This window comes from Rhinatrema bivittatum, chromosome 13 (genome assembly GCF_901001135.1).
Source record: "Rhinatrema bivittatum chromosome 13, aRhiBiv1.1, whole genome shotgun sequence".
Taxonomy (NCBI): Eukaryota; Metazoa; Chordata; class Amphibia; order Gymnophiona; family Rhinatrematidae; genus Rhinatrema; species Rhinatrema bivittatum.
In genome coordinates this window covers 63,924,449-63,948,023 of record NC_042627.1, presented here as the reverse complement: position 1 = coordinate 63,948,023, position 23,575 = coordinate 63,924,449, and the positions used below count along the sequence as shown (strand labels likewise).

The 23,575-nt window shown below is 48.7% G+C and overlaps 1 protein-coding gene across 1 annotated transcript in view; it reads left to right on the top strand.

The window, feature by feature from the left end:
• The window catches only part of IQGAP1 (IQ motif containing GTPase activating protein 1), a 122,909-nt gene that overhangs the window by 40,272 nt on the left and 59,062 nt on the right, over positions 1 to 23,575 (top strand). The window contains exons 3-12 of the mRNA XM_029574545.1: positions 760 to 916; positions 1,441 to 1,518; positions 2,507 to 2,583; positions 9,502 to 9,569; positions 11,232 to 11,345; positions 13,508 to 13,686; positions 16,041 to 16,131; positions 20,080 to 20,237; positions 22,164 to 22,248; positions 22,938 to 23,101. Coding sequence (XP_029430405.1) covers positions 760 to 916; positions 1,441 to 1,518; positions 2,507 to 2,583; positions 9,502 to 9,569; positions 11,232 to 11,345; positions 13,508 to 13,686; positions 16,041 to 16,131; positions 20,080 to 20,237; positions 22,164 to 22,248; positions 22,938 to 23,101 — 1,171 coding nt within the window. The remainder of the gene's footprint in view (positions 1 to 759; positions 917 to 1,440; positions 1,519 to 2,506; positions 2,584 to 9,501; positions 9,570 to 11,231; positions 11,346 to 13,507; positions 13,687 to 16,040; positions 16,132 to 20,079; positions 20,238 to 22,163; positions 22,249 to 22,937; positions 23,102 to 23,575) is intronic.

Genomic DNA, 23,575 nt, shown 5'->3' with positions numbered 1-23,575 from the left:
CCTCGCCGCCCCTCCAGCCTTCTCCCCCTTTTTTGTTTGGCTAACTTTGTCTGCACAAAGTTTTCTGCTGACAGAGTTACCCAGACAAAGGGGGGGGGGGGGGGGTGATGATTTTAGTATATTTATAAAGAACCGGGCGGTCCATATTCAGACATGGTCCGGATTGCAGTGTTGGCTGGATAAACTTATCTGGCTAGCTTTAGAGCTGGGTTCAATAGCCCGGTCACACTACTGAATACAGCTGCCTAACTATAGGTCAGATCCTTGGCCTGACCAGACTTAGCCAGTTAAGTCATTCGACTAACTCTGAATATCTGAGTTAGCCGGCTAACTCCACTCCTTCCAGTTACGTCCCACAGAATGTTCCAACGTATCTGGCCAGCTTGTTATCCAGCTAGAACGTAGCCAGATAGGTGCCCGGATATGGCTAACTTGTGAATTAGTCGGCTAAATGCTTTGGAATAGGGACCTCAACATTTATGCATGTTTTGCTTGCATCAACCTCCTAGGCAGGCAGTAAGTGTCTTAAGAACCTCCGTCAAAATCCCCCCCATAAGGGGGGAGGATCTGTCGGTCTCCAGGGCTATTCCCTCTCTTCCTGCTGCTTTCTCAGATAAAGGTTTTTCAGCTACTAAATTGGTCTCATCCTGCTGACTAATAATATACAGAGACAGGGGACTGCAGCTGCTATCTGGAAGAAACGAGATGGCATTTGTTTTTTTTTTTGTAAAAGTCAGACTGTGTTTCCTTGGCTTGCAGGTGGATCGAGGCTTGTCTCAGCGAGGAGCTTCCCCCCACCACGGAGCTAGAGGAAGGGCTGAGGAACGGAGTGTACCTGGCCAAGCTTGGAAACTTCTTCAGCCCAAAAGTTGTGTCCCTGAAGAAGATCTATGACCGGGAGCAGACCAGATATAATGTAAATGTTTTGCACTTTTGAATGGAAATGAACCGGATGGGAGCTGGGGGGGGGGGGGGGTTGCCGAAATCTGCTTGGTTTACCTCTTCCGTCACGATGAGCTGGGAGACAGGAGGAGGGAAGGGGGGAAGAATAGGCTGACTGTACCCCAGAAACACATTGAAGGCCGTCCTCGTCATGCACGCCAACGGGCATGGCCTCGTGTACCTGGCGCATCTCCCTGCCAGATTGTATCCCCTGGGATGCCCTTTGCATGCATGTGTGTGGCTGGGCCTCTGAGTCTACATGTGAGGAAGACGGAAGGAAACACAATTCCAAGGAGGATTTCCCTTTGAGCCCTGATTTGCCCTACAGCGGTCGCATTTCTTTCATGTTTTATCTAAGATATTGAAGGGATACTGTAACTCACCTATGGGCCCCCTTCTCCTGCCTGTACCTCGGACGCTCCCTGCAGACCCATGCAGTAAACCAAACGACGCTTAATGCTTCTTGTTTCTTGACGTGTTCTTTTCTCTTCATTGCAGGCCACGGGGCTGCATTTTCGGCACACGGATAACGTGATTCAGTGGCTGAACGCCATGTCTGAGATCGGACTCCCCAAGGTACAGGGATCCCTGAAGTGCAAGTTTGCGAGATGTGCTATTCCTTCCATTTCTTTTTTTTTTTTTTAACTTTCTTTTTATTGGCAATTGAAAGATGATATCAATATAGAAAGCAATTCAGAACAATGACAAGGTCAGCGGTTTTTTTTTTTTTTCCCCCCTCTTCTGACACAGACCTTGTTGCAAATAGAAGCATTCCAGACCTTTTTACATTAACGTAAAGCATTGCACAACCAGCCAGCAAACTTGCTCCTTTGTACCTCTCTCATACCACTGTCGCACTACAGGCAAACACTACAAGGCTTAACCGCCTCTCTCTCCACGCGCTGTCATCTAACGATCTGCGAATGGCAGCCAGTCGATAGTTACCCCATATTTTGCCAAAAGACACCGAAGACTTAGTCCTTTGGGATGGGGAGTGGGCAAATGTTTATTGCCAGGCCCTGTGCAACTTATTCCTCTTTGTTTTGATGTGAGAAGGATGAAAGGGCCCCTTCTCCCACTGGACTTACCATGTTAATAATCGCCTAGGATAAATCTCTGTTTATGTATCACTAACATATTGTTTTGTTGATTATATTTATCACTTTCCAGTTGTTATAGTTTAAAATCTGTCCTGTCTTCCATCTCCCATGTTTTACGCTCCCTGTTTAATGTAACTTTACTTTCTACCTAGATGTTAACTGGTTTCCCCTCAGTTCTATTGTAAACCTGTACGATAAGACCTGGTCTTGAGTATCGGTATAGTAAAAGAAGTTAAATAAATAAATAAATAATGTATTCTGCTCAGCAGGGTTGGCCTTATATGTGCACAGGGCCTGGCCACGTGGACATTCTGAGGCCCTTCCGGCTTTAAAATCCAGGGTCCACCCGTTTCCCTGCATGGGGGCCTGGGATGAAAGTCACGGCCTAAGGATGCCCTTGCTCTGTGCCTGAAGCTTTTTTTTTTTTTTTTTTTTGTAAATACGAACTTTTTCCTTATGTACAGATTTTCTACCCAGAGACAACGGACATCTACGATCGGAAGAACATGCCTCGCTGCATCTACTGCATCCATGCCCTCAGGTAATGCAGCCCCCTCCAGGCTGACTCTCTCTGCGGGGGCGGCTTGGGGGGGGCAGGTTAGAGATGGCTTGAGTCCTAGCTCTCGGACGTGAGAACGTGCAAACCTGGTGAAAGCCCTGCATGTGATCTCATAGGTTCACAGCATGTGCAGGCCTGGGTCACCAGCAGGGGGGGCTGTGTGTGTGAGCTTGCCTGGCCAAGAGTTTCTTGTGCATTTTGTTTTATGTATAAAGGGGCAAGCCATGTGGTCCAGGAGCAGCCCATGTGCATGGAGTCCTTTCCGATACCGGCCAGCGTGGCTCCCCCCTCCTGCTTCTGAAGGCGATTGCAAGCGTCCTGCTCCAGGAGGAATAGAGAGAGCGCGTGCTGGGTGTCTGATTGCAGCGGGCCAGCCCTGTGGGTTAGGGCCTGTGCTGACTCGCAGATATTCCTTCTTGGTAATAACCACCTAGGCGATGCATGGTGCGTGTTGGGAGAATCTTGGCAGGAAGGATAAATGCAATAGTAAACCCTTGGCCTTTTTGAAAAATGTGGGCTTGGGGGATGGCTGCTGACGTGTTGTTGTAATGGAGATAATCCATTCGGGATCGGTGCTGTTTCCCAGAGTTTGAGAGACGTTCCGTCTTCAGCCCGTCGGTGGGGGTGCTTGGAGAACCTCTCCAGTTAGACTCCCATTATATAAAAAGACTGGGGAAACCATTTTCTTTCTCTTTTTTTTTTTTTTTAAATGGTCCTTGCAGTTTTGCCTCTGCTCTTTGGATTTTTAGCTACATCAGAAGGGGCTTTTCTTCGACTCTGGCACCCTGAGTCTTGAATGGCAGCCAGCTGGGGAAGGTTCCCCCTCCCAATTCTCTTGGCTCAGTTGATGTCTGCGGACTTGTCCCCTGCCGGTGCTGCTCTTGCCGTCTCGTTCCGTGATCAGGCTGCGCTGAGCTGCCCGGTAGCTCCCAGCTGCTGCTTGTAAAGTACGCCGTGAATCTGAGCATTTCTTTTGTAGCAGGTCCTGTTTGTACTTGCCGGTGCAGCTGAGAAGCGCACAGGGCGTGGCTGCTCTTTGTCTGCAGCCCTGTTTCTCTTTTTTTTTGGTGAGATTTAGGAAACCCTGCTAAAAGATCACGTGAAATGAAAACCCTTCTTCCTAACCCATCACATGCAAAGATAGCTGCATAGTTTTATTAAGCCTCCTTCAGGGGGTGGTTTTGCTGCCTTTCGGTTCTGTTTCACCATTTCATGTTCCTGAAAGGGGTCGAGGCCCCTTGTCAAACAGGTGGATTCAGCTTCAGTCTAACCGGCCTGGATTTAGGAGAAGTTTCAGCCGCGTGCTAGCTGCTTAAGTTTTAAGGCAAGAGAGTTTCCCTAAATCCAGCTGGCTGTGCCCATGCCCGGAGATAGTTGGCTAACTTAGCTGGCTAGCACGGAAGATTCGCACTGGCCGACTTAAGTTAGCCCTTCCGATCTACTCGTGGCCAGAGTTTCCGCTTTGGAAACCTGCACCCGGTGTGCACCGTGCTGACGTGTTCTGGTGCGCAGGAATTGTGAGCGGCGTTCTTTCCCCGCCCGCGCGCGGCGCCGTTTCCTGCTCCAGGGAGTGCGGGCCCCTCTCTCCCTCTCTTTGATCCTCTTCCGGTGGCCTCCAGTCAGACAAAACAGAGCCGAGAGCATATGGGCAGCAGGAAGAGGAGCTGTGTGAGCCTGGAGCGGATGAAGGAAAGGGTGCTGTAAATTCAGATGCCCGGTTTGCAGGCCACACCAGCTATTTAACAGCCCTTCTGAAGCTTGCCGGCGAACAAAACTCCAGAACCGGCAGTGCCGGCCGGGTATTTCAGTGGCTTTTAGAGCTTGACAGAATGACATAGCGTTAACATGTATAATAAATGTGTGTCTGTTTGCAAACCCCTGCAGCTGTGTGACATTAAAGCTGGGTTTCAGTTTAGGCGTCTGCTGGCTTGCATCCAGTGTCCTATAGTGCAGCTACGTTTTGCAAACAAGTTGTCTGGACTTGGATTGCTACAAATTTGGCTGACTATAGCTGGATCTCTCTATTGCAGCCTGATACTTAATAATTATTATTATTATGCTTTGCTCATTTTACTGTAAGAGTTAGTGAGCGGTGGATAATTACAGTGTGAGTTCCACGGGAAAATAACCGCACAACATTATATTTCAGTTTTGGATCAGTTTCCCCAGTGCTTCTCAGTCGGGAAGTGGACCGACCAGAAGTCATTCTTATTTTCTTTCATCTGCTCACCAGGAAGTAAATTGTAAGACCCGTGCGTGGGCGCACGTGGACGAGGCGATTGTATAACTTGCGCATGACTTATAAAATCGGCTCTATGTATGTACATGTGTGCACGATTTTATGGTGACGGGTGCATCTGAGCGCAAATGGCAATTCGAGCGCGTAAGTTGGGGAATTTTAGAAGCTGCATGCGCCAACGCAATTGCCTGTTCCCAGTTTGTTCCCAGTTCACCCCAGCATAGGAGAGGACTTCCTAAACCCCCAGCTACCTTGCCCAGCTTTTACCCTGTTAGCCCCGAGCCTTAAGACCCTGCTGACTAGCCTCGTTTTTTTTTTTTGTTACACGACTTGCACGCTGTCCGTAGCAGAAGTAAAGTTACGCGGTAGGGGACCCCCGGCGCGCTCGTGCGCATAAATACTTAAGCGCGGCCTTAATGGTGCAGTCCTGGCCCACCCGCGCCCGCTCCTTTTTTGTAAATTAAAAAAAAAATGCGCGTACCGGGAGATGAGCTCGTACTCGCGTGGTTTTAAAAATCCGCGCGACGCGCACTGGGTCGTGTCACGAGGGTATCTTCCCAGCTTTGGCACACAGAGGATTTAAAATCGACCAGCAAGAGAGCAGAAAAGCCAGATGTGCCACCAGCTGTGGCACGTCCCCTCTCCAGAGCGTCTGACTTTGGGGCAGTAGAAGGGCAGGAATGCTGCTATTTTATTCTCATCTGCACGCAGGGGCTTGTGGTACACCCATAACCCTTAGCTGAGCCTAGAGGTAGCAGTATTCAAACTGTGTGAATTTAGGACAGAGTCTGAGGCTACTTTTTTACCTGCAGACCTTGCTCCCAGTTTTCAAAGGAAATGTCAGTGCCTGCAGTTGCTCTGAAAGGCGCCACGGGTGAAAGGGACTTGGGGACACTTGTACCTACTTTTAGGGGACTTCCTGAAGCTGAACACGCAATCCGAGAGCACGTTGTCTTCCTCTCCCGGCCTGAGCACACTCCCGGGAATGCCTCCTCTTGACGAGGGTTGCAGTAAAGTTTGCATATACGTTACGTGGCACGCGCACGCGCGCGGAAGTTGGCTTTGAAAATAACTCGGATCGTTGGGCTGAGCACACGTTCGCTCACGGAAGAGTTGCACCTCTTCTTCGGAGCGCGTGATTTGCACCTGTACTTTTTTTTTTTTTTTAAAATCAAAAAGCATGCGCGTTACGTGACGACTTCACGCCCCCAGTCAATTCCGCGCCCCCCCCCCCCCCGCGGAGCACCTCAGCTCAGTGCGCGTAAAGGTCCTCGCGTAACCAGGTTAGCCTCGTGCTTTTACACGCACTGGGCCCTGGCCTGTTTCTGGTGCAGGTATTTATCTGGGTTATATGTGCCTAAGTGGCTTTGAAGATGACCCCGCACAGTGACTCCGTGTGTTGAACCACAATGCGTGGACTTGTAGCCACATCGAGGGAGTAATTTTCCAATGAATTGCTGTGAACTATGCATGCGGATTGACTTCTGAAATTATCCGGGGGGGGGGTTTACACAAATAAAAGTTGGTGTAACGTGATCACGCACGTAGTTACCCCTGGTTCCATAACATTCAGAAATCAGACATGCTGGATATGAAGATGTTGTTGTGGGATTTCATTGCACCATTCATAGTAGTAAGCAAATAATCTTAACTGAATCTGTTTGATCTGCATCAGTGCAAATCAAGGGCTTGGGTTTTTTGGTTTTTTTTTTTTGATGGAGTGGATTCTTTCAGCTCAGTCAGAGCTAGGAGCCTGTATCTGCAAGCGCCTGGGGATTTTTCCTCTATTTTAGATTCCCCCCCAACTTATCTTAGTCCAGTTATAGTCCTGGTCCGAGGAGCTGTGTATCTGGCCACCGGGTATCACTCTGTCATCATGACTGTAGCGCTCTCTGTCCCGGCCCTGGAGGCTCTGCAGCATCCCCAGTGCTGCCTGACCCGGGGAAGGGAAGACGTGAGTCAGTTCCTCTGCAGGACAGGGCAAAGCCCTGCCACCTAGTACTGGGCCAGCCGGAAACCAGAAGGGAATCCCGCAGGATTATTTGCATGTTTGCTTTTCCACCATAAAGGATTTTTTTTTTTTTTTTTTGCTGCAGTTCTATTTGTTAGGTTGAATTCAGTGTCGGAGGTGAGAATTTCCCTGGATCTCTAATGTCTCAGTTTCACAGAAGTCCTTGCAGATGACCTCTGACCAATAGATTTGCCTGGAAGATGCCTCTGGGTGAAAGAATCAAGGACTGGTCAGACTAAACCTCATGCTGTGGTTTATTCTGTAGTGATTTGATTAGTCATGGAAACTACCGTATTTTTCGCTCCATAAGACGCACCTAGGATTCAGAGGGAGAAAATTAAAAAAAAAAAAAAAATTGTGCTAAACCGGCTCTGTCCCCGGGCGTCTGTGCGTCTTATGGAGCAAATTAGGGGACTGCATAACATTTTTTTTTCTCCGCATTGTGTTTTCGGGTCTGGGGAGAGCCATTTCGGTCCATTCCCCAGATCAGAAAACTTTTGTCTTTCTATTTTTGTGGGGAAACACCCCCCCAAAAAAAACCCCCATCCCAACCCTTTAAATTAACTAACAACCCCCCACCCTCCTGACCCCCCCAAGACCTGCCAAAAGTCACTGGTGGTCCAGCGGGTGTCCAGGAGCGATCCGGGAGCGATCTCCTGGACTTGGGCCGTCGGCTGCCAGTAATCAAAATGGCACTGGCGGCCCTTTACCCTACTATCATAGTATGGGCAAAGGGCCGCCGGCGCCATTTTGATTACTGGCAGCCGACGGCCCAAGTCCAGGAGATCGCTCCTGGACACCCGCTGGACCACCCTTTGCCCTTACTATGACATAGAAAGGGCAAAGGGCTGCCAGCGCCATTTTGATTACTGGCAGCTGACGGCCCAAGTCCAGGAGATCGCTCCCGGACCGCTCCTGGACACCCGCTGGACCACCAGGGACTTTTGGCAGGTCTTGGGGGAGGGGGGGTCAGGAGGGTGGGGGTGTTTGTTAGATTTTTAATTTTTTTTTTTTATATTCGCTCCATAAGGCGCACAGACATTTTCCCCCCACTTTTGGGGGAAAAAAAGTGCGTCTTATGGAGCGAAAAATACGGTATATACTAGATACAGGTCCCGGGCAGACACTGCATGCTGGTTGCACTGTTGTGGGTTTCTTCACTGTTGTGTTTCTACCCATATGAGTTACCGAAAGGTGGAGGTGTCTCAAGCATTACAGACTATGGTGCAGATTTTCAAAGGGTTACGCGCATAACACCTGAAAACCTGCCCTTGCGCACGCGCCGAGCAAGCCCCGGGACGCGCATATGTCCCAGGGCTTCGAAAAAGAGGTGTTCCAGGGGCAGGGCTGTGGGAGGGGGGCATTCCGGGGGCGGGGGCCGAGGCTTCCTCCGTTGCGGCCTTGCCGAGGGATGGCACGCTGGCAGCCGGCAGGCGTAACTTCGACAATAAAGGTCAGGGTTTTTTTTTAGATGGGGCGGGTTAGGTAGGGGAAGTTGGGGGGAGGCGGCGCGCACAATTGTGCACCCCCTTGCGTGCGCCGACCCTGGATTTTATAACGTGCGCGCGGCTGCGAGTGCATGTTATAAAATCGGGCGTAGATTTTTTTGCGCCGGGTTGTGCGAACAAATCTATGCCCGGGCCTATGTCTGAAAATCTACCCCTTAGTTAATTTGGGACAGCTTGTGGGCTGAACCCTGCTTCCCATCTGTCTGGGGCAATAGGCCACGAGTGTATTGCAGACATGCGCACTTTTCTTAAAATGCACCAGGTTTCCTGCTTTTTAATCACATCTTCCCCAGAAGGGCTGTTTTCAATCACAAAGAATTAAGAACGTACACAATATGCACAATTTTGGGCTGCATTGTATTTACAGGCTTGGACCACAGGCTCTTATACACTATGATCTAAACCTATAGAGTTTTATGAAGCCCCTACCTTTATTTCTGCCTCAGGGAAGTCAGCAGGTAGGTGTATGGGGGCCGATTCCAGACCCCGTGCTTTCCACCTGGCTGTGCCGTGTGCCTGGAACAGTCTTCCTGAACTGGTGCCTCATGCTCCCTCTCCTGCCATGTTTAAATCCCATCTAAAGACCCACCTTTTTGAAACCGCTTTTAAATCTTATGCCTGGGTGTCTGCTTTTAGTCTGGTTAACTAACTTTTCTTTTCTTTTAACCAAGTCTCTTGTCCTGTATGTTTGTCTTATTAGACTGTAAGCTCTATTGAGCAGGCACTGTCTTTCTGTACGTTTGCACAGCGCTGCGTATGTCGTGTAGCGCTACAGGAACGTTTAGTAGTAGCCGTAGTATTCCACAATCCCTAGTGCATTTTTAAATGCGGGTTTTGATGCTTTTAAATGGACCACAGAAGTAGAATCACATCTGAAGAAGGGACCTGGGTGATCCTCCAAGATTATAAACATCTCTTTTGATGGTGCTAGAAAAAGGGGAGACTGTATAGAAGGATTTTGGTCTTGAGAAGCAGTGTGTGCGTCCGTCCAAACCCTGCCTTAGCGGTGGTGAGGAAGGGGCTTGGAGGAACGTTCTCAGTTAGGTAGACTGATGGAGGAATGATCTGGGGTGGGGAGTGGGTCACCAGCTCATACCTCCTGGTAGATGTTTAATCATCCATCACTTGTCTCTTCTTTCCAGCTTGTACCTGTTTAAGCTGGGGCTTGCCCCACAGATTCAAGATCTCTATGGGAAGGTTGACTTCACAGGTAAGCTGTTGCTCACATTAGATTCCCGTTGTTTTTGAACCCTTCGGGTTGGGCATTTCATAACCTTTATGCGCACTGCTTACTAATATTCTGCTATCAGCCAAGAGGGCCTGATCACTGAACTTTTTTCCCACAGACACAGGATGGAGAGGAAGCCTTAGTAACTCCGATCCAAAGTGCCCTTGAGGTCCAAGACCCACTCTTATTGTCCGTAAACACGAGGAGGTTAGGATTTCACTAGCGGTGCTGTGCATCTTGACCTGCATGGATCCTTAAAGTGTGATCGTCCATGCACTCTGTTCTCTGATGTTCAGGCAACCCACAATCCCGTGTTCATTGTCCTGGCTTAAGTTAGACCTGCTCTGTGGCTCATCTAACTTATCTGGTTAACTTAACCAGATAGAGTGCATATCGCTGCTTTTCCAGTTACGTTAACTAGATAAGTAGCACATCCCTGATCCACCCACCTCTTGCCCACAATTTATCCGGCTATTTAGGAAGCCAGATAAGTGACTTATCTGGCTATCTAGCAGCCGCTGAACATAATCTAATCTGGCTGTCTAATGCTAAATGTGCTTTGAATATCGGCCTCAATGTTTTCGTTGCTTTCTTAAAAAGCTCCAAGTGCTTGTGTTAACTAATTTGGATTATTGTAATGCATTGTTAATTGGCCTTCCAATGGCTACTATACAAGTTCTCCAGATAGTCCAAAACTCGGCTGCCAGATTGACAGGCATAAAGAAAAATGATCATATAATACCTGTCTTGAAGGAACTGCACTCTCTCCCAATAGCTTGGAGAGTGAAATATAAGATGGTGGCAATTATACACAAACTTAAGTTCAGACTTGTAGGTCTCTTGGATTAGGACATTGGTTAAAATCTATGTTCCATCTTGACATCTGCAATTAGTAAGTAAATTTCTTCTGGATGTACCTTCCTGTAGAGACTTACATCTGGTAGATGCATATGAGAGGGCCTTCTCGGTGGCAGAATTAACTTTGTGGAACACCCTGCCACCTTTTGGTTTGGTGCTAAAAATGAGGGGATAGATATTCAGTGCGAAGCCCCTGAATATATATTCGGATTTAGCCGCATAAGTATGCGTGTAAGTTTAGACGTGCTCTATGGGGCATCTAAACTTACACGTATACTTATGTGGCTAAATCCAAATATCTGTATTTAGCTATATAAGTTATATGGTTGTCTTGCTCCGCCCTCGATCCGCCCAGTACATGCCTACATTTTGTGCATATAACTCTTAGCCCTATAAGAGATTTATACAGCTAAGTGGTGACGCATATTCAGTGGCTGCCACTTAACCACATAAGTCCCGCTTATCTGGCTAAATAGCAGTGAACGTGTTTTGAATATCGGACCCCTTCTTTTTTTAAGGAAGTGTTCACATAGATGTGTGTGGAGGGGAATCCAGCCTGAGAGGAGCATGCTTGCATTTCTTTTAGTCACTTGTCTGGTTGGTTTCTGGATGGTTGCGATCTCTCCCAGACTTCTAGCACCTTCTGGCTTGAGTAAGAATCATTCATACGGGCAGCTGGTGAAAGTAGTGTGTAACTTAAAGCTCTGCCGGCACCTGCAGACATGGGGTAATAGTGTCTGACTGGGCCTCATTCTGAATCACCACCACGTTCTCTTTGTGTTGTAGAGGAAGAGATAAATAATATGAAGAGTGAATTGGAAAAGTATGGGATTCAGATGCCAGCCTTCAGCAAGATTGGAGGAATCCTAGCCAATGAGCTTTCTGTGGATGAAGCCGCATGTACGTACAAGCTGATGTATTGTTACCTTGCGTTTGTTGCATGCACCCCCAAACAGTTAATGTTGGATAGAAGATCCTCAGAAATTGGTTAATGAATCATTGCAAATTTAAATAGGATTTGATGAAGTAAATTTAAACATTTCCTAGCGTGGGTTATGTGCTCCCCGGCTAGCAGTGGAGACTGAGTCAGGTTTCAAAGCTGACATCACCTGAGTGACCTCAGCCATTCAGTTTCTCTCCGTCTCCTAGCAGATGTGGACGTGCTATCCCCGCACCAGCATTGGTGTTTTGCGGGATTGCAGTACTAGTCTGAAGAAAATTTACCTTTAAATTGGAGAAGGATCGAGCTCCACTGTCCTTAGGTGATACCTAAAGGTCCCTCCCCCAGTTGAGAATTCCGGAGGTGATTTTCGAGATCCCTCCGAGGTGTGCCTGGATCTGGTAGCCGGTTCCTGGTGTGGACTTTGCTGCTGAAGAGAATACTGAAGGGCTGAGGTCACTGTAGAGGTGAATCTAAGGTGACGTCTGCTTTGAAACCTGACTCCGTCTCCATCTGCTGGCAGGGGAGCATAACCCATTGGTCCTGAGTCCATCTGGCTACACTACTTAACTGATAATTTTGTTTTCCTTAATTTCTCCATTTGCCGTGCTAATTAGAACCTGAATACAGAAATCTGGTCAAAAAGAAAAGGAGAAAAAAAATCAGTTCATATAGAAGATATATGATACCAAACAGTGACAGCAGGGCTCTGTGGGAACTATTATAACGCGTGAGGAAGTGGAAGACTTCTTTTAAAAAGTGATGCAGTCGCTCGGGGCAGACACTCTCTCTAACATGAGTGTCAGTTGTTGATAAAATATGGAAGCACTTCCAGAAGAAAAGTATTCCTTTCTAGATGCTGGACCCAGGAGTAAACATAAATGACATCTGCTTCAGAGTCCAGTGTGTGTGTTTTTTTGGTTTTTTTTTTAAATGACGTGTGGATGTTTAAAGTGAAACCGCACCTCTGACGCCCTCCCCCACCCCCCCACTGAGAGAGTTCTCTGCAGAGAGCCTTAACAATCTAAGCTGTTTGAAAATGAGGAATTAACCAATGCCGTTGGCCATCTAAGTGCCAAGCTTAGACTTTGGAAAATGCAGCCCTTAAAGTCAAAATCGTACAATCTGTATCAAAACAGGCCTAGTCTCAAAGCAGCAGGTCCACTTAGCAGGGCTTTTTTTTCTTTTGCTTTAACTCCAGAATATAATTGTCCACTTTTTATTGGTAAATCAAAACTTGATTAAAGCCAGGAATCAACAGCTTGACTCTCCCAAAGAAGCAAAGCAAGGGCCTTCCCTCCGCAGCTCTCTGGGGATAGATTATCTAGGTGCAAGGTTGAAAGGTCAGGGAGCAGCCAGGACGCGAGAAGGGTCACTAGGAGATGCTGTGTTTCGTGGGTTGTGTGTCGTACATTCTTGGAGAAACTAATCTTATTTGTTTAAAAGCCGTATTGTGCTAAGTGGTAATGCTGTATACACAGACCTGGGTAGCTTTGTGTTTACTTACCGAGTGGTACTGCATGTGCCAAAGAGAAAGATTCCTTCATATTTGATTTGGCTGAAAGTCCACAAATATTTTCTGAAAGAGAGGCTTCAAATGGTCTTTTGGGGATGTAGTTCAGTTGCTGCAGAATGCACACCACGGAGGCTCCATCCCTTAGTCAGGCACTTAGAGCTTGGAGCATTAAGTAGTTCAGATGGCACTCAATCCCGGTGCAGCAGCAGCACACATTCTGCCAAGTAGCGAGAGTCTGATGTACTGTGTCTCAAGAAAGCAGAGCACAGGTCTTCCTTTGTTTTAAGATCTGTTCATCTAGGCCCCATTTACCTCAATGGTCTTCAGTGACGTTTGTCTATTAAAAGCATTACATTTCATCTTTCTGTTTGGCTAACCAGAATGATTCTTCCATTTTTATAGACCTCAGGATCGCTTACTAGCTAGCTCGATAGTCTCGTCTTCTGCTAATTGTAGTTCAGTTTTACTTCTAAGCAACACTTTTCCCATAGTGCCGGTGCAGTGGTCCATGCCATGAATAAAGCACGTTCAGCTGCTCAGGATTCATGAGCTGGATAAAAAGAGTGACTGCTGGGATTAACAGACCTCTTCCGATTGATTTTCCAGTGCATGCCGCTGTCATTGCCATAAACGATGCCATAGACCATGGAGTTCCTGCTGGCACTTTCTCGGCCCTCAAAAACCCCAATGCCATGTTGGTGAACCTTAACGAATCTCTGGCACCTACCTATCAGGACACACTCTACCAAGCGAAGCAGGCCAAGATGAAGAATGCTCGAAACAGGGTAAAAGACCAGCTTGGCTTTATTAATATGCTAATGTGTGTGGTGGTGGGGGGGGGGGCGGGGGTACTGGGGCAGGGAGGTGGAGGGGATTTGTCTTGAAAACACACAGATGCTGAATTTTCCCCAGATAGTGGTTCTCCAGGTCTCAGTTGGGTTCTGTTAATGGAGAAAATCTTAGAAATTTCAGAGCCACTGCACATGGAAAGAGACTTGTATGGTCCCCCCAAGCGAGAATGGTTCCTTCTGGTTAGGGATGGCATCATTGGTGGACCAGTGTGAGAAGTCAAAGTAGGGGACCCACTTTTGATTATGCACCAGATTAAAAGGTGGAGGTATTTGAACTACTTATACAGTTGTGAGTAGATAAAGCCATGGTGTCCAATGTACACCCTGGGATACAAAAAGAGTTCAGCAATGGGTTGACGACATCCCTGAAATTATTATTTTCAGTCTGCCCTTGAAGATGGGAAGGTTTTGAGGGACTGGAGAGAGCAGGTGCCCCATTATACAAAAGTGGGGACAAACAGGAGGTGGGCAGCTACAGGCTCGTTAGTCTTAATTTAGGAGTGATCAAAACTATAGAAACAACACTAAAAGGGAAAGAGAGTGCAGCTCCTTGATACAAGGACATCTGATATGGTTTCACAAGGGGAAGATCCTTTCAGACAACTTGATTTCTTTAATGAGGGAACAAAAGTGGTTGATTCAGGGAAGGTGCAGTAGATGTCACCTGACTGGACTTCAGTAAGGCTTTGGACACTGTTTTACAGAGAAGACAGGTAAGTAAACTGGATGGTGTGGGATTAGGCCCGTAAACTATACATTGAGCCACAGGACACACAGAATAATGGTAAACAAAGTTCAGTCTGCTGACCAGTAGGGTACCCCCAGAGTTTGGTACTGGGGCTGGGTCTTTTCAATAGCAGCATCACCGAGGAACTTGAGGGAGAAATATGATGATTTGCAGATGATAGAAAAGTCTGTGACAGAGTAGACTAGCTAGAAGGGGTTAAAAATAAAGGGAATGTGAAAAAACTGGAATAATGGTCAAGAGTTCGTAAAATGAGCTTGAACACTGTAAAGTATAAAAGCATGCATTTAAGTCACCCAAATCCTTTATCCCCATATTACTTAGAAGGACAAGAACTAGAAATTATTAAAGAAGAAAGAGATCTTCTCTGATGACCTCAGTAGCCAGTCAGTGTTAATAGAGCGACTGGGAAAGCTAACAGTAGAGAGCAGAGGGGAGAATACTAGCCAATGGGCAGAGAGCGGTGGTCCAGCTGAATCGGGCTTCCAAGAAGACTGGGGTAAGCTGCATTGAGTGGCCATGGTTAGAACCCTAACATTGGATGTCTGGGTGTTAGGACAACAGCCTCGCTAGTTTTGGTGGTTATGTGGATTATTATAAAACTTGGTGATAAGACATAAGAGTGGGCAATGCTGTGAGACTACGTTTTTTGTAAAGCAAAAAGCGAGATGACAAGACCTGGATTAGCCATACCAGCAGAGGTGGTGCTCTCAAGAACTGTTTGAAAATCACTTTTCTAGAGTATGGAAGGGAATGCTCAGCATCCAAATCAAAAATTCCTTTGGATATTCTCTTCTAAAGTCCCCTGAAAGGGCCTTAGAATGAACAACCTGATCAAAAATTACCATTGGCAATTGGCATGGTGTTCTGGAGCAGCATGGATAGAGCTGGGAGTGTGCTGTACTCAGTCTGGCCCTCTGCCGGTTCCAATCCAGAACACTATAGAGAGAGCTGGGAGTGTGCTGTACTCAACCTAGCCCTCTGCCGGTTCCAATCCAGAACACTATGGAGAGAGCTGGGAGTGTCTTATACTCAATCTAGCCCTCTGTTGGTTCCAATCCAGAACACCATGGAGAGAGCTGGGAGTGTGCTGTACTCAACCTAGCCCTCTGCCGGTTCCAATCCAGAACACCATGGAGCGAGCTGAGGGTGTGCTGTACTCAACCTAGCCCTCTGTTGGTTCCAATCCAGAACACCATGGAGAGAGCTGGGAGTGTGCTGTACTCAACCTAGCCCTCTGTTGGTTCCAATCCAGAACACCATGGAGAGAGCTGGGAGTGTGCTGTACTCAACCTAGCCCTCTGTTGGTTCCAATCCAGAACACCATGGAGAGAGCTGGGAGTGTGCTGTACTCAACCTAGCCCTCTGTTGGTTCCAATCCAGAACACCATGGAGAGAGCTGGGAGTATGTTGTACTCAGTCTTGGCCCTCTGTTGGTTCTAATCCAGAACACCATGGAGAGAGCTGGGAATTGCTGTACATCGTGTGCCGTTCTAATTCTAGACCCCCTAGCTAGAAGTTACTTTCTTGTTTTAACCTTCAGACTGCGGCTGAGAACTCTGGAAGTGAAAGGGATGTGTACGAAGAGCTACTGACACAGGCTGAAATACAAGGCAACATTAACAAAGTGAACCGTAAGTTTTTGTTTTTGTTTTTTTTTCTAAATTGAATTAATAGCCTCATGTGTTGTTTGAATCTGAAAGTATAGGGGATGGTGATGCTCTTTTATGGAGGTCTCTGTCATGATCACATTTTGTTGCTGATGTGAGGAGGTCCCGGGATGGATGTGAGGATAAAATTAACCAGCTCCTGGGTCTATCCAGCAGACTGCAAGTACAGTAGAAACCAGAAACCTTAGCAGAAACGCAGCCACTCGCAGTCCGCTCTGGCCAACAGGCCGTGCAGGGGTCCTAGGAAGCCAGAGTTATAGGCAGTAACTGCACCACTCTTGGTGCAGTTATTTAGATTATTACAGCGTTGCTGGGTGGTGAACTAACTGAGGGATCTTATATGCCCACGAGAGTAAATGAGTTAGACAAGCAAAGACTGTCCTGGATGAGGAGAGAGATCATTCAGCCGGTCAAGCTGTATAACTCTATGGGAAATGTCTTTGCAGGGCAGGCTGCATGGGGTTTGGTTGGGTTTTTTTTTGTGCTGTCATCTACTGTGTTGTGGTGGGATGGGGATAATTTTCACTTTGGACTAAGATTTCCAGCACTTCCTTCCCTTCTGACCTTGTGAGTGTACACCGGCTGATCTGATTTCCTGACAAAGGCCTGGAAGCTTTTAAGTGACTCTCAAGTATTGTTGATGTCTGTTGCTGTTCTTCGGGGAGAGGATATTTATTCGCGCCGCAGTCTTCCTTTATTGTTTTTCTGATTCATCTTCTTGGCACTGGGTTCTGGGCAAGAAGCCTGCCAGTCGAGGGCCAGTGCACCAAGGGCCACGAGCTTTTCTTTTGCAGGCCTGGTGATGTTTGCTTGGAAAGGTCCTGACCGGTGCACACGCTCAGTACAAGGGAGCATCGAGAATCCTAAACCTCTGCAAAGGTTATTTCATGTGTTGTCCAAAGAATTTAGAAAGGTGGTGGGGAAAAAAAAAGTGATATACATTTCTGTTTTGGGGGATGTGTGGGGCATTTCCACACATAAGTAAGAATGCATGCGCATTGATGCTATTTTAGAAACCTTGAGGGCGGGCGCGTAAATGTGAACGAGGGAAATGGGCGGTTTGTGCGTTCCGGAATGGGGTTCAGAAGTAGACGTGCAAGTTCTTATTTTGGAAGCAGTATGCATGCCCAAACTCGTCCAAACATTTTACACTTATTTATTTAAGGTGCTTTGTATACCATCATAACGGTTATGCAACATGTTACAACATCATCACAGAGACACAACATGTATGGAAGGTTAATTAATTCTACTAGTTCTTAATTGAGTTTGAGGAAGCTCCTGTGAACAGCCAGGTTTTTAACTCTTTTTTTTTTTTTTTTAATGTTTTAATGCTTGGTTGATTTCTTATTCCACTTGGTATTGAATTCCATAGTTTGGGGCTGGCGATGGATATTGCTCTCTCACGTGTTGAGTTTAGTCGAGTTGCTCGTTGAGGTGTGCACTTAGAATCAAACTTGTCTTCCGTCTGCAGTTTTTGGGTGGGAGGTCCGGGCGAACGGGTGGAGGTATCAATGAACTGGTGACTCTACGTGCGTGTGGAAGTAAGTATTTTCAGAAATGGAGTACCTTCTATACGCTATAAAATACCCACCTCCGTACTGAATGCTGGGCTGTGAAATGCACACACTTGTTTTCATGAGCTGGGTAGAGAAAGTTTGCTTGTTCCTGTATTACAAATTTACGTGCGTACGTTCGGGGCTCCCATCTCACAGTGTATAAATTACCAACATAACCCTCTGTGCACCTGTTGAAGCGTGCATTCACTGCCTTGTGTGTATTTTTTTAAAGTTGGTCTCCTTATAAACCACAACAGGCCTAGGCTCACCTTCGGTAGTTGATTCCTTTTCTTTCCTCAACACGGGCATGTTGCAGCGATAAATATCTATGGCGAGGGGCGGGGATGTGTGGTCCTGTTTCAAATCATGTTAGGAAGAAAGGAAAGATGAAGAGGAGGTCAGGTGGTTCCATGGCAATGCTGCCCACTGCCAGTGAAAGGTCCCCAGTCCAGTCCCTGAATCGTGCTGTCTATTCGCGGGTCGTGGCTGGGCTGGGCTGGCAGGGGCAGCGTTCGCAGCCCCGGGAAGGGAGGGAGGGATTCACAGTCATTGCTCAAGAGGGACACCTAGTGGCCGGATTCAGGGAACATGATTGCAGGGTTCTAGAGGGGAGAGCTGGTGCCTGGCCCCCGCAGCCCAAGACCAGCACTGCAGTGACCAGACTAGGTGTGTCGGAGGGAGCTGTAACAGAGGGGGTAAAAAAGTCCCTCTGTGCACGAAGGCTCATGGAAGCAGAATCCCAGATCTGCTTCCTATTGAGCCTGGAGGTACAAAATAGGAGGAGGAAACAGCCGGGTCAGGAAATTGATATTCTTCTGAAACCTTGTTGGGACCTGACTGCATCCTGCACGCAGCAATATTGGGGAAAGAAAGGGAAGCAGGCATTGAAGATTGCTGTTAGTGAATAGACTGTTCGCATTAAAGATTTAGAGAAAAGTTTTTAAAATACCTTTCAATATCTTTTTTAATGTTTTGGGGAGCAATGTCTGCTAAGTACTATTTGGAGATGTTTTGGAATTTTTAAAAAGCATTTTGTGTTCTGAAATATCCGAAGCCCTTTTGTAGGGTTGATGTCAGTGGGGACGTTCTGCTACCACATGAAGGATGACGCTCACAAATATTTTAGTAGAGCAGTTTGTTCTCAGCTTCGGGTTCTAATTTTAAATGACATGGAGTTGTGGCTTAGTGTGAAGCAGGAAACTCAGGATTCAAATCCCACCACTGTTCCTTGTGACTTTGGCAAGATGCTTCACCTTCAGGAACAAAACTTTAGATTGTAAGGGTCTTGAATGTGCTCTTGAGTTTGGAGAGGTAAGGAATGAAGTGCAAAGATGTAGCTTGCTCATTAGCTTGAGTTTGTTGCATTTTGGAGTCCAGTAGTTTGCCAATCACAGCTGGATGTCTGAAGGCAAACTACGCCTCTGCCCCACCTTCTTGGACAGGCGTGTTAACATCTGGAGAGGACTGAATGTTGTTTTAGCCGTCTGACACATGCCAGTGACTGCAGACTTAGACATTTAATGTTTGAAGCCTTTTGAAAATGCAGCCCCATCATAACGTAGGACGCTGAAGCACAAGAATAAAGCGAAAAACTTCCTGAATTATCAACTGTTGGGCATCAGCAACCGTACCGCCCCCTCCTGCTGAGAGTAGTAATCGTGGCCCCTCTCCAGCTGTAATGTGTATTCCAGTGCTCTGGGTGGGATGCTGGGTGGCCGTGCAGCTCTATAAAACCGATTTTGGTTGGGGGAGGGGGCGTTTTGCCTTCTTGCTCTGTAGGAGCCACGGGCGCGGGTTGTTGGTGACGCCTGGTGCCTCGCTCTGGTGTTGCTCTGCGCCGTTCCGGCACGCTCGGGCGTGGCAGCTGGAACCAGTCTCCCTGCTCCTCTCGGAGGCGCCTGTGCCTGGCTCGCGGTGTTTCCAAGCACATTCCAAGCCTTCGCCCGTGGTCCCTTCCAGCCTGCGCCGGCTCTCTCTGAAAACGGTGGGGGGAGCGGGGGAAGCTGCTTGGACCATTCATGGGCCTGAACTGCCAGGTGATGCTGGGTCAGTGATGAGCGTTGGGCCTCTCGAAAGTCTGGCATTTCGTTTCTACCCCAGACCCTGCTCCGAGAAGGCTGGGTTACGGAGACAAATGAGCGTCCCGTTCAGGTCAGTCCCAAAGGAGCAAGAGGAAGCTTTATAAATAAATAAATTAAAAAAAGAAAGAGGGGGGGGGGAATGGACACGGGGCTCACAATAATACTCGGCAGCAGCAGAGAGGGAGCAGACTGAACTGGAGAAAAAGCAAGGTTTGTGGGGATTTTTAAACCTTCAGGTCTGATATTTTCTCTTTTTTTTTTCCCCCCCCCAGTGCAAGCGGCCATAGAGAAGGCGAATCTGGCTCTAGGACAGGGCGATCCGCTTGTATTGTTTGAGGCTTTGAAGTCGCTGGGGCTGCAGGGATTATATCGGGAAAACAGTGACTGGTACCTGAAGCAGCTCCTGGCTGACAGACAACGGAAAACAGAGGTAGGGAAGAGACTTCTGGGCGGCTGTGTCCTGCACCAGCGTTTGGTGCCGGCTCGGGGGGTGGCGCTTTTCACAGGCCTTCCCGGGGCAAGCCAGTGCTTTAGCTGCAGGAAAATCGCCCGTGTGTCCCTGATGCAGGCTTTCCTGGGATGGCGCGCACACCTTTTTGGGATTTTCAAATATTAAAGTGCATAAGGTTCCCTTAATATCCCGTGCACACAGAGGTGGGCGGGGGGGGTGTCGTTCAGCTGGGATAATCTGCAGAGCCTGATAACTGGTGGAGCTCGTGCACGCGCCCGCGAGCTGCCACCAATGGACGCTCCCTAGGATTTGTCCTGTTACGTGCGACGAGGCAGGCTGGCTTGACGCGGCCTTGGAGGGATTTCATGCTCTCGGCGCTCCCATCGCGGGCTGCCCCGGAGGCTGCTAAAAAAAAAAAAAAGAAAATAAGCTCCCGCGTCAGTTTTCACATCAGAAATGTGGCTGCTGAAGGGAGAGAAGTGAATTTTACCCCTCCTAAGCCCAAATAAAGTCAACTAAATGCAGCCATGGGGGGGGGAAGAGGGGCCTGAGCTCTGTGTTTGCAGTGCGTTTGTGTGTTTGCGCCTTCATGTGGTGAGGCGACAGGTTGTAAGAACTTCCCAACCTTATCCTGCAGGCACAGCTAGCCAGTCGGGATTTCAGGCTTGTCACAACGAATATGCATGAGGTGGATTTGCATACTCTTATCTCCTGCACATTCATGATGGATAGCCCGAAAACCTGACTGGGGAACATTGCTATGGGGGATGGGGAAACGTCCCCTAACCTTGAACTGAGGGATACACAGCAGGGGGTGACTCACTAAATTGTGCTGCTGCGTTACCGTGTGTTGCTAGTGACCGGGCCTCCTGAGAAGTCCTGGGAGCCACGGTAAGTTTTACGTGTCCTCGGCAGCGAGCGTCAGGGACTCGGCCTGTTCGAGAGAGAATCCACCTGCTCAGTCTCCCTCCTTCCACAGCTTGAGCTTGGCGCTCTTGTTTGCAGTAAAGCAGCGTCGTCCCCCCCCCCCCCCCTTACGTGCTTCTTAAGTCTCTTCCATGAGCCTGGAAGTATTTGAAGGCCCGTGGCTCCCTCCTTCCACAGCAGCCGGCTCTGTTCTTCCTGTCCTTCAGGAGCAGTGGCCCCCCCTCTGTCTGTCACGTGCGGTAATCCCATCAGGGCTGGAGAAGTCTCCTGGTTGGGAGCCCTCGAGCTGAAGCCATGCTCCTGGTGAGCTCCTGGGTAGTCCGACCCATCTGTGGGGGATGGGGGGGAGGGCAGAATGAACATCTGTGTTCCAGAACCTTGTTTTGCATCGCTGGAGTGGTTTCAGGATATGATTCAGGACACATTTGCCCGGGTGGGGGGGGGCGCAGGGAGAGAATTTTCCAGGGCAGTGCACGGAGGTCAAATGGTGATTAAAAAAACATTTCCATGGGAACTTGAGCATCTTGCAAAGGTGGCTTTTCCTAATGCCGCCTCCCTCCCACCACGTCGCTTCAGCTTTTACGTATCTGCTCTGCCTATGTTAATGGTGAACAAAACAGAAGCAGCTTTCACAGTTTGAACCTTTTCTACTTTTCCTGCATCGTAATTAATCACGCTTCTCTTTCACTAGGAAGCTTAATTAACCCAGGTACCTCTGAAGCTCTGCATTTCAGCCCACCCACTCTTGCACGAGACCGATCTCTAGCCAAAGTTATCTTTAGTGCACGATGTGTGTGCTTGGGTGTAGGTGGATCTGTGCTTGCACACAGACACGTTGGACATGGGAGTGCTGTGACTGCGTGGTGGGTTGTAATTATAGATGCAGAATACAGAAGCCTCTTTGTGCCTGGTGAAACGCTGAGAGATGTGATGTCTCAGGGTAACATCGTGCCCTTTCTCTCCCCCCCCCCCTCTCAGAACGGCCTGGCAGGGCCCCTGCAGAAGGAGGAGTTGCAGGCCGGCGTGAACGCAGCGAACCATGCGGCACAGCAGTACCAGCGCAGTAAGCAGCCGTTCGGTGTCTCCCTGAGCCGTCTGCTCTGGGGCTTGGGTGGGGAGAAGGCCAGGGATGAGTCAGCACTGGGCTGTCACCGAAACAAAGAAACCCTTCACTGGGAAACGGTTTAAACCTACTCTGGGGCTTGACACGCCGAGACGCTGAGGGAATAAAATGAACAGTAGATTAATGTCTCCCAGCTTGATCTCCCCAGGTTACAGCATTATCTGCTGAACCTGATCAGGCCCGCCACTGACGTGTGCTAGATTGAACCCATAGCCCTCGAAAACCGGGAACACGCTGCTTGTATGTACTTGGCGTGTGTTTGACTGCTCCGTCAACCAGTGTCATAACACATTATTAGCCTGGTAGACTAAAGAAAGCTATTGCAGTCTCTGGGAATTAGTAACAGGAATTAGATCTACTTTTTTGGGGGGGGATCTTTCAGGCACTTGTGATCTGGATGAGCCACTATGGGAGACAGGATTCCAGGCTCGATGGACCTAGGTCTGCTCTTAGGACAGTTGCAAAGATATAAGTGGTGCTGTCACGATGGCCATCAATTCTTGGAATGGATTTTAAGGGCCCGGAGAAGTTACGTAGCAGTGAGGCACAGTCACACACCCCCTTTGGCCAGGAGGAGAGGCCTCTGCTGCTGGTGTTCTCACTTTTCCCATGTCCTCATCCCCCCCCAGGGCTGGCTGCAGTGGTCAGGATTAATGCCGCCATCCGGAAGGGCGTCGCTGAGGAGACGGTGACAGAGCTGATGAATCCGGAGGCCCAGCTTCCGCAGGTGTATCCGTTCGCCGCGGGCCTTTATCAGAGGGAGCTGGCGACCCTGCAGCAGCAGAGCCCCGAGGTGAGCGGTGCGCCGCTGGCAACGTTGCCAGGTGGCCTGCACGGATCCGGGACAGGCGGGAATTGGGCGCAAAGGGGGGGGTTGACGGAAGCGCCAGCTGGGAAGTGCGCAGGCCTTCGCCCGGTCGGTGCTGATTGCGTGCCCGCTTCAGCCCCCTTGGCGTGACTGATGCCCCGTGCTTTCCCCCAGTGCCCGCCTCCTGCTTGCCGCTGCCCCTCCCGTGCGCCCTCTGCCTGTTCACCCAGGGTGACGGCTTCTTTTGGCGCTGACCCTCTTGTTGCGCTCGCGGTTGTGCCAGAGCAGAAGGCAGTGTTTTTACCCCAGGTTTCTTTAAGCCCTTTCTTTCCTGTCGACTTCCTGGTGCAGCTGCGTGATGCCAGGACCCTCCTGCTCCGCCGGCACCCTGAGATCCTGCCTGTCTCTGGCCACCTTGTGACCCCCTGAGACTACTTGTATCGCCCATTTTCTTTTTGT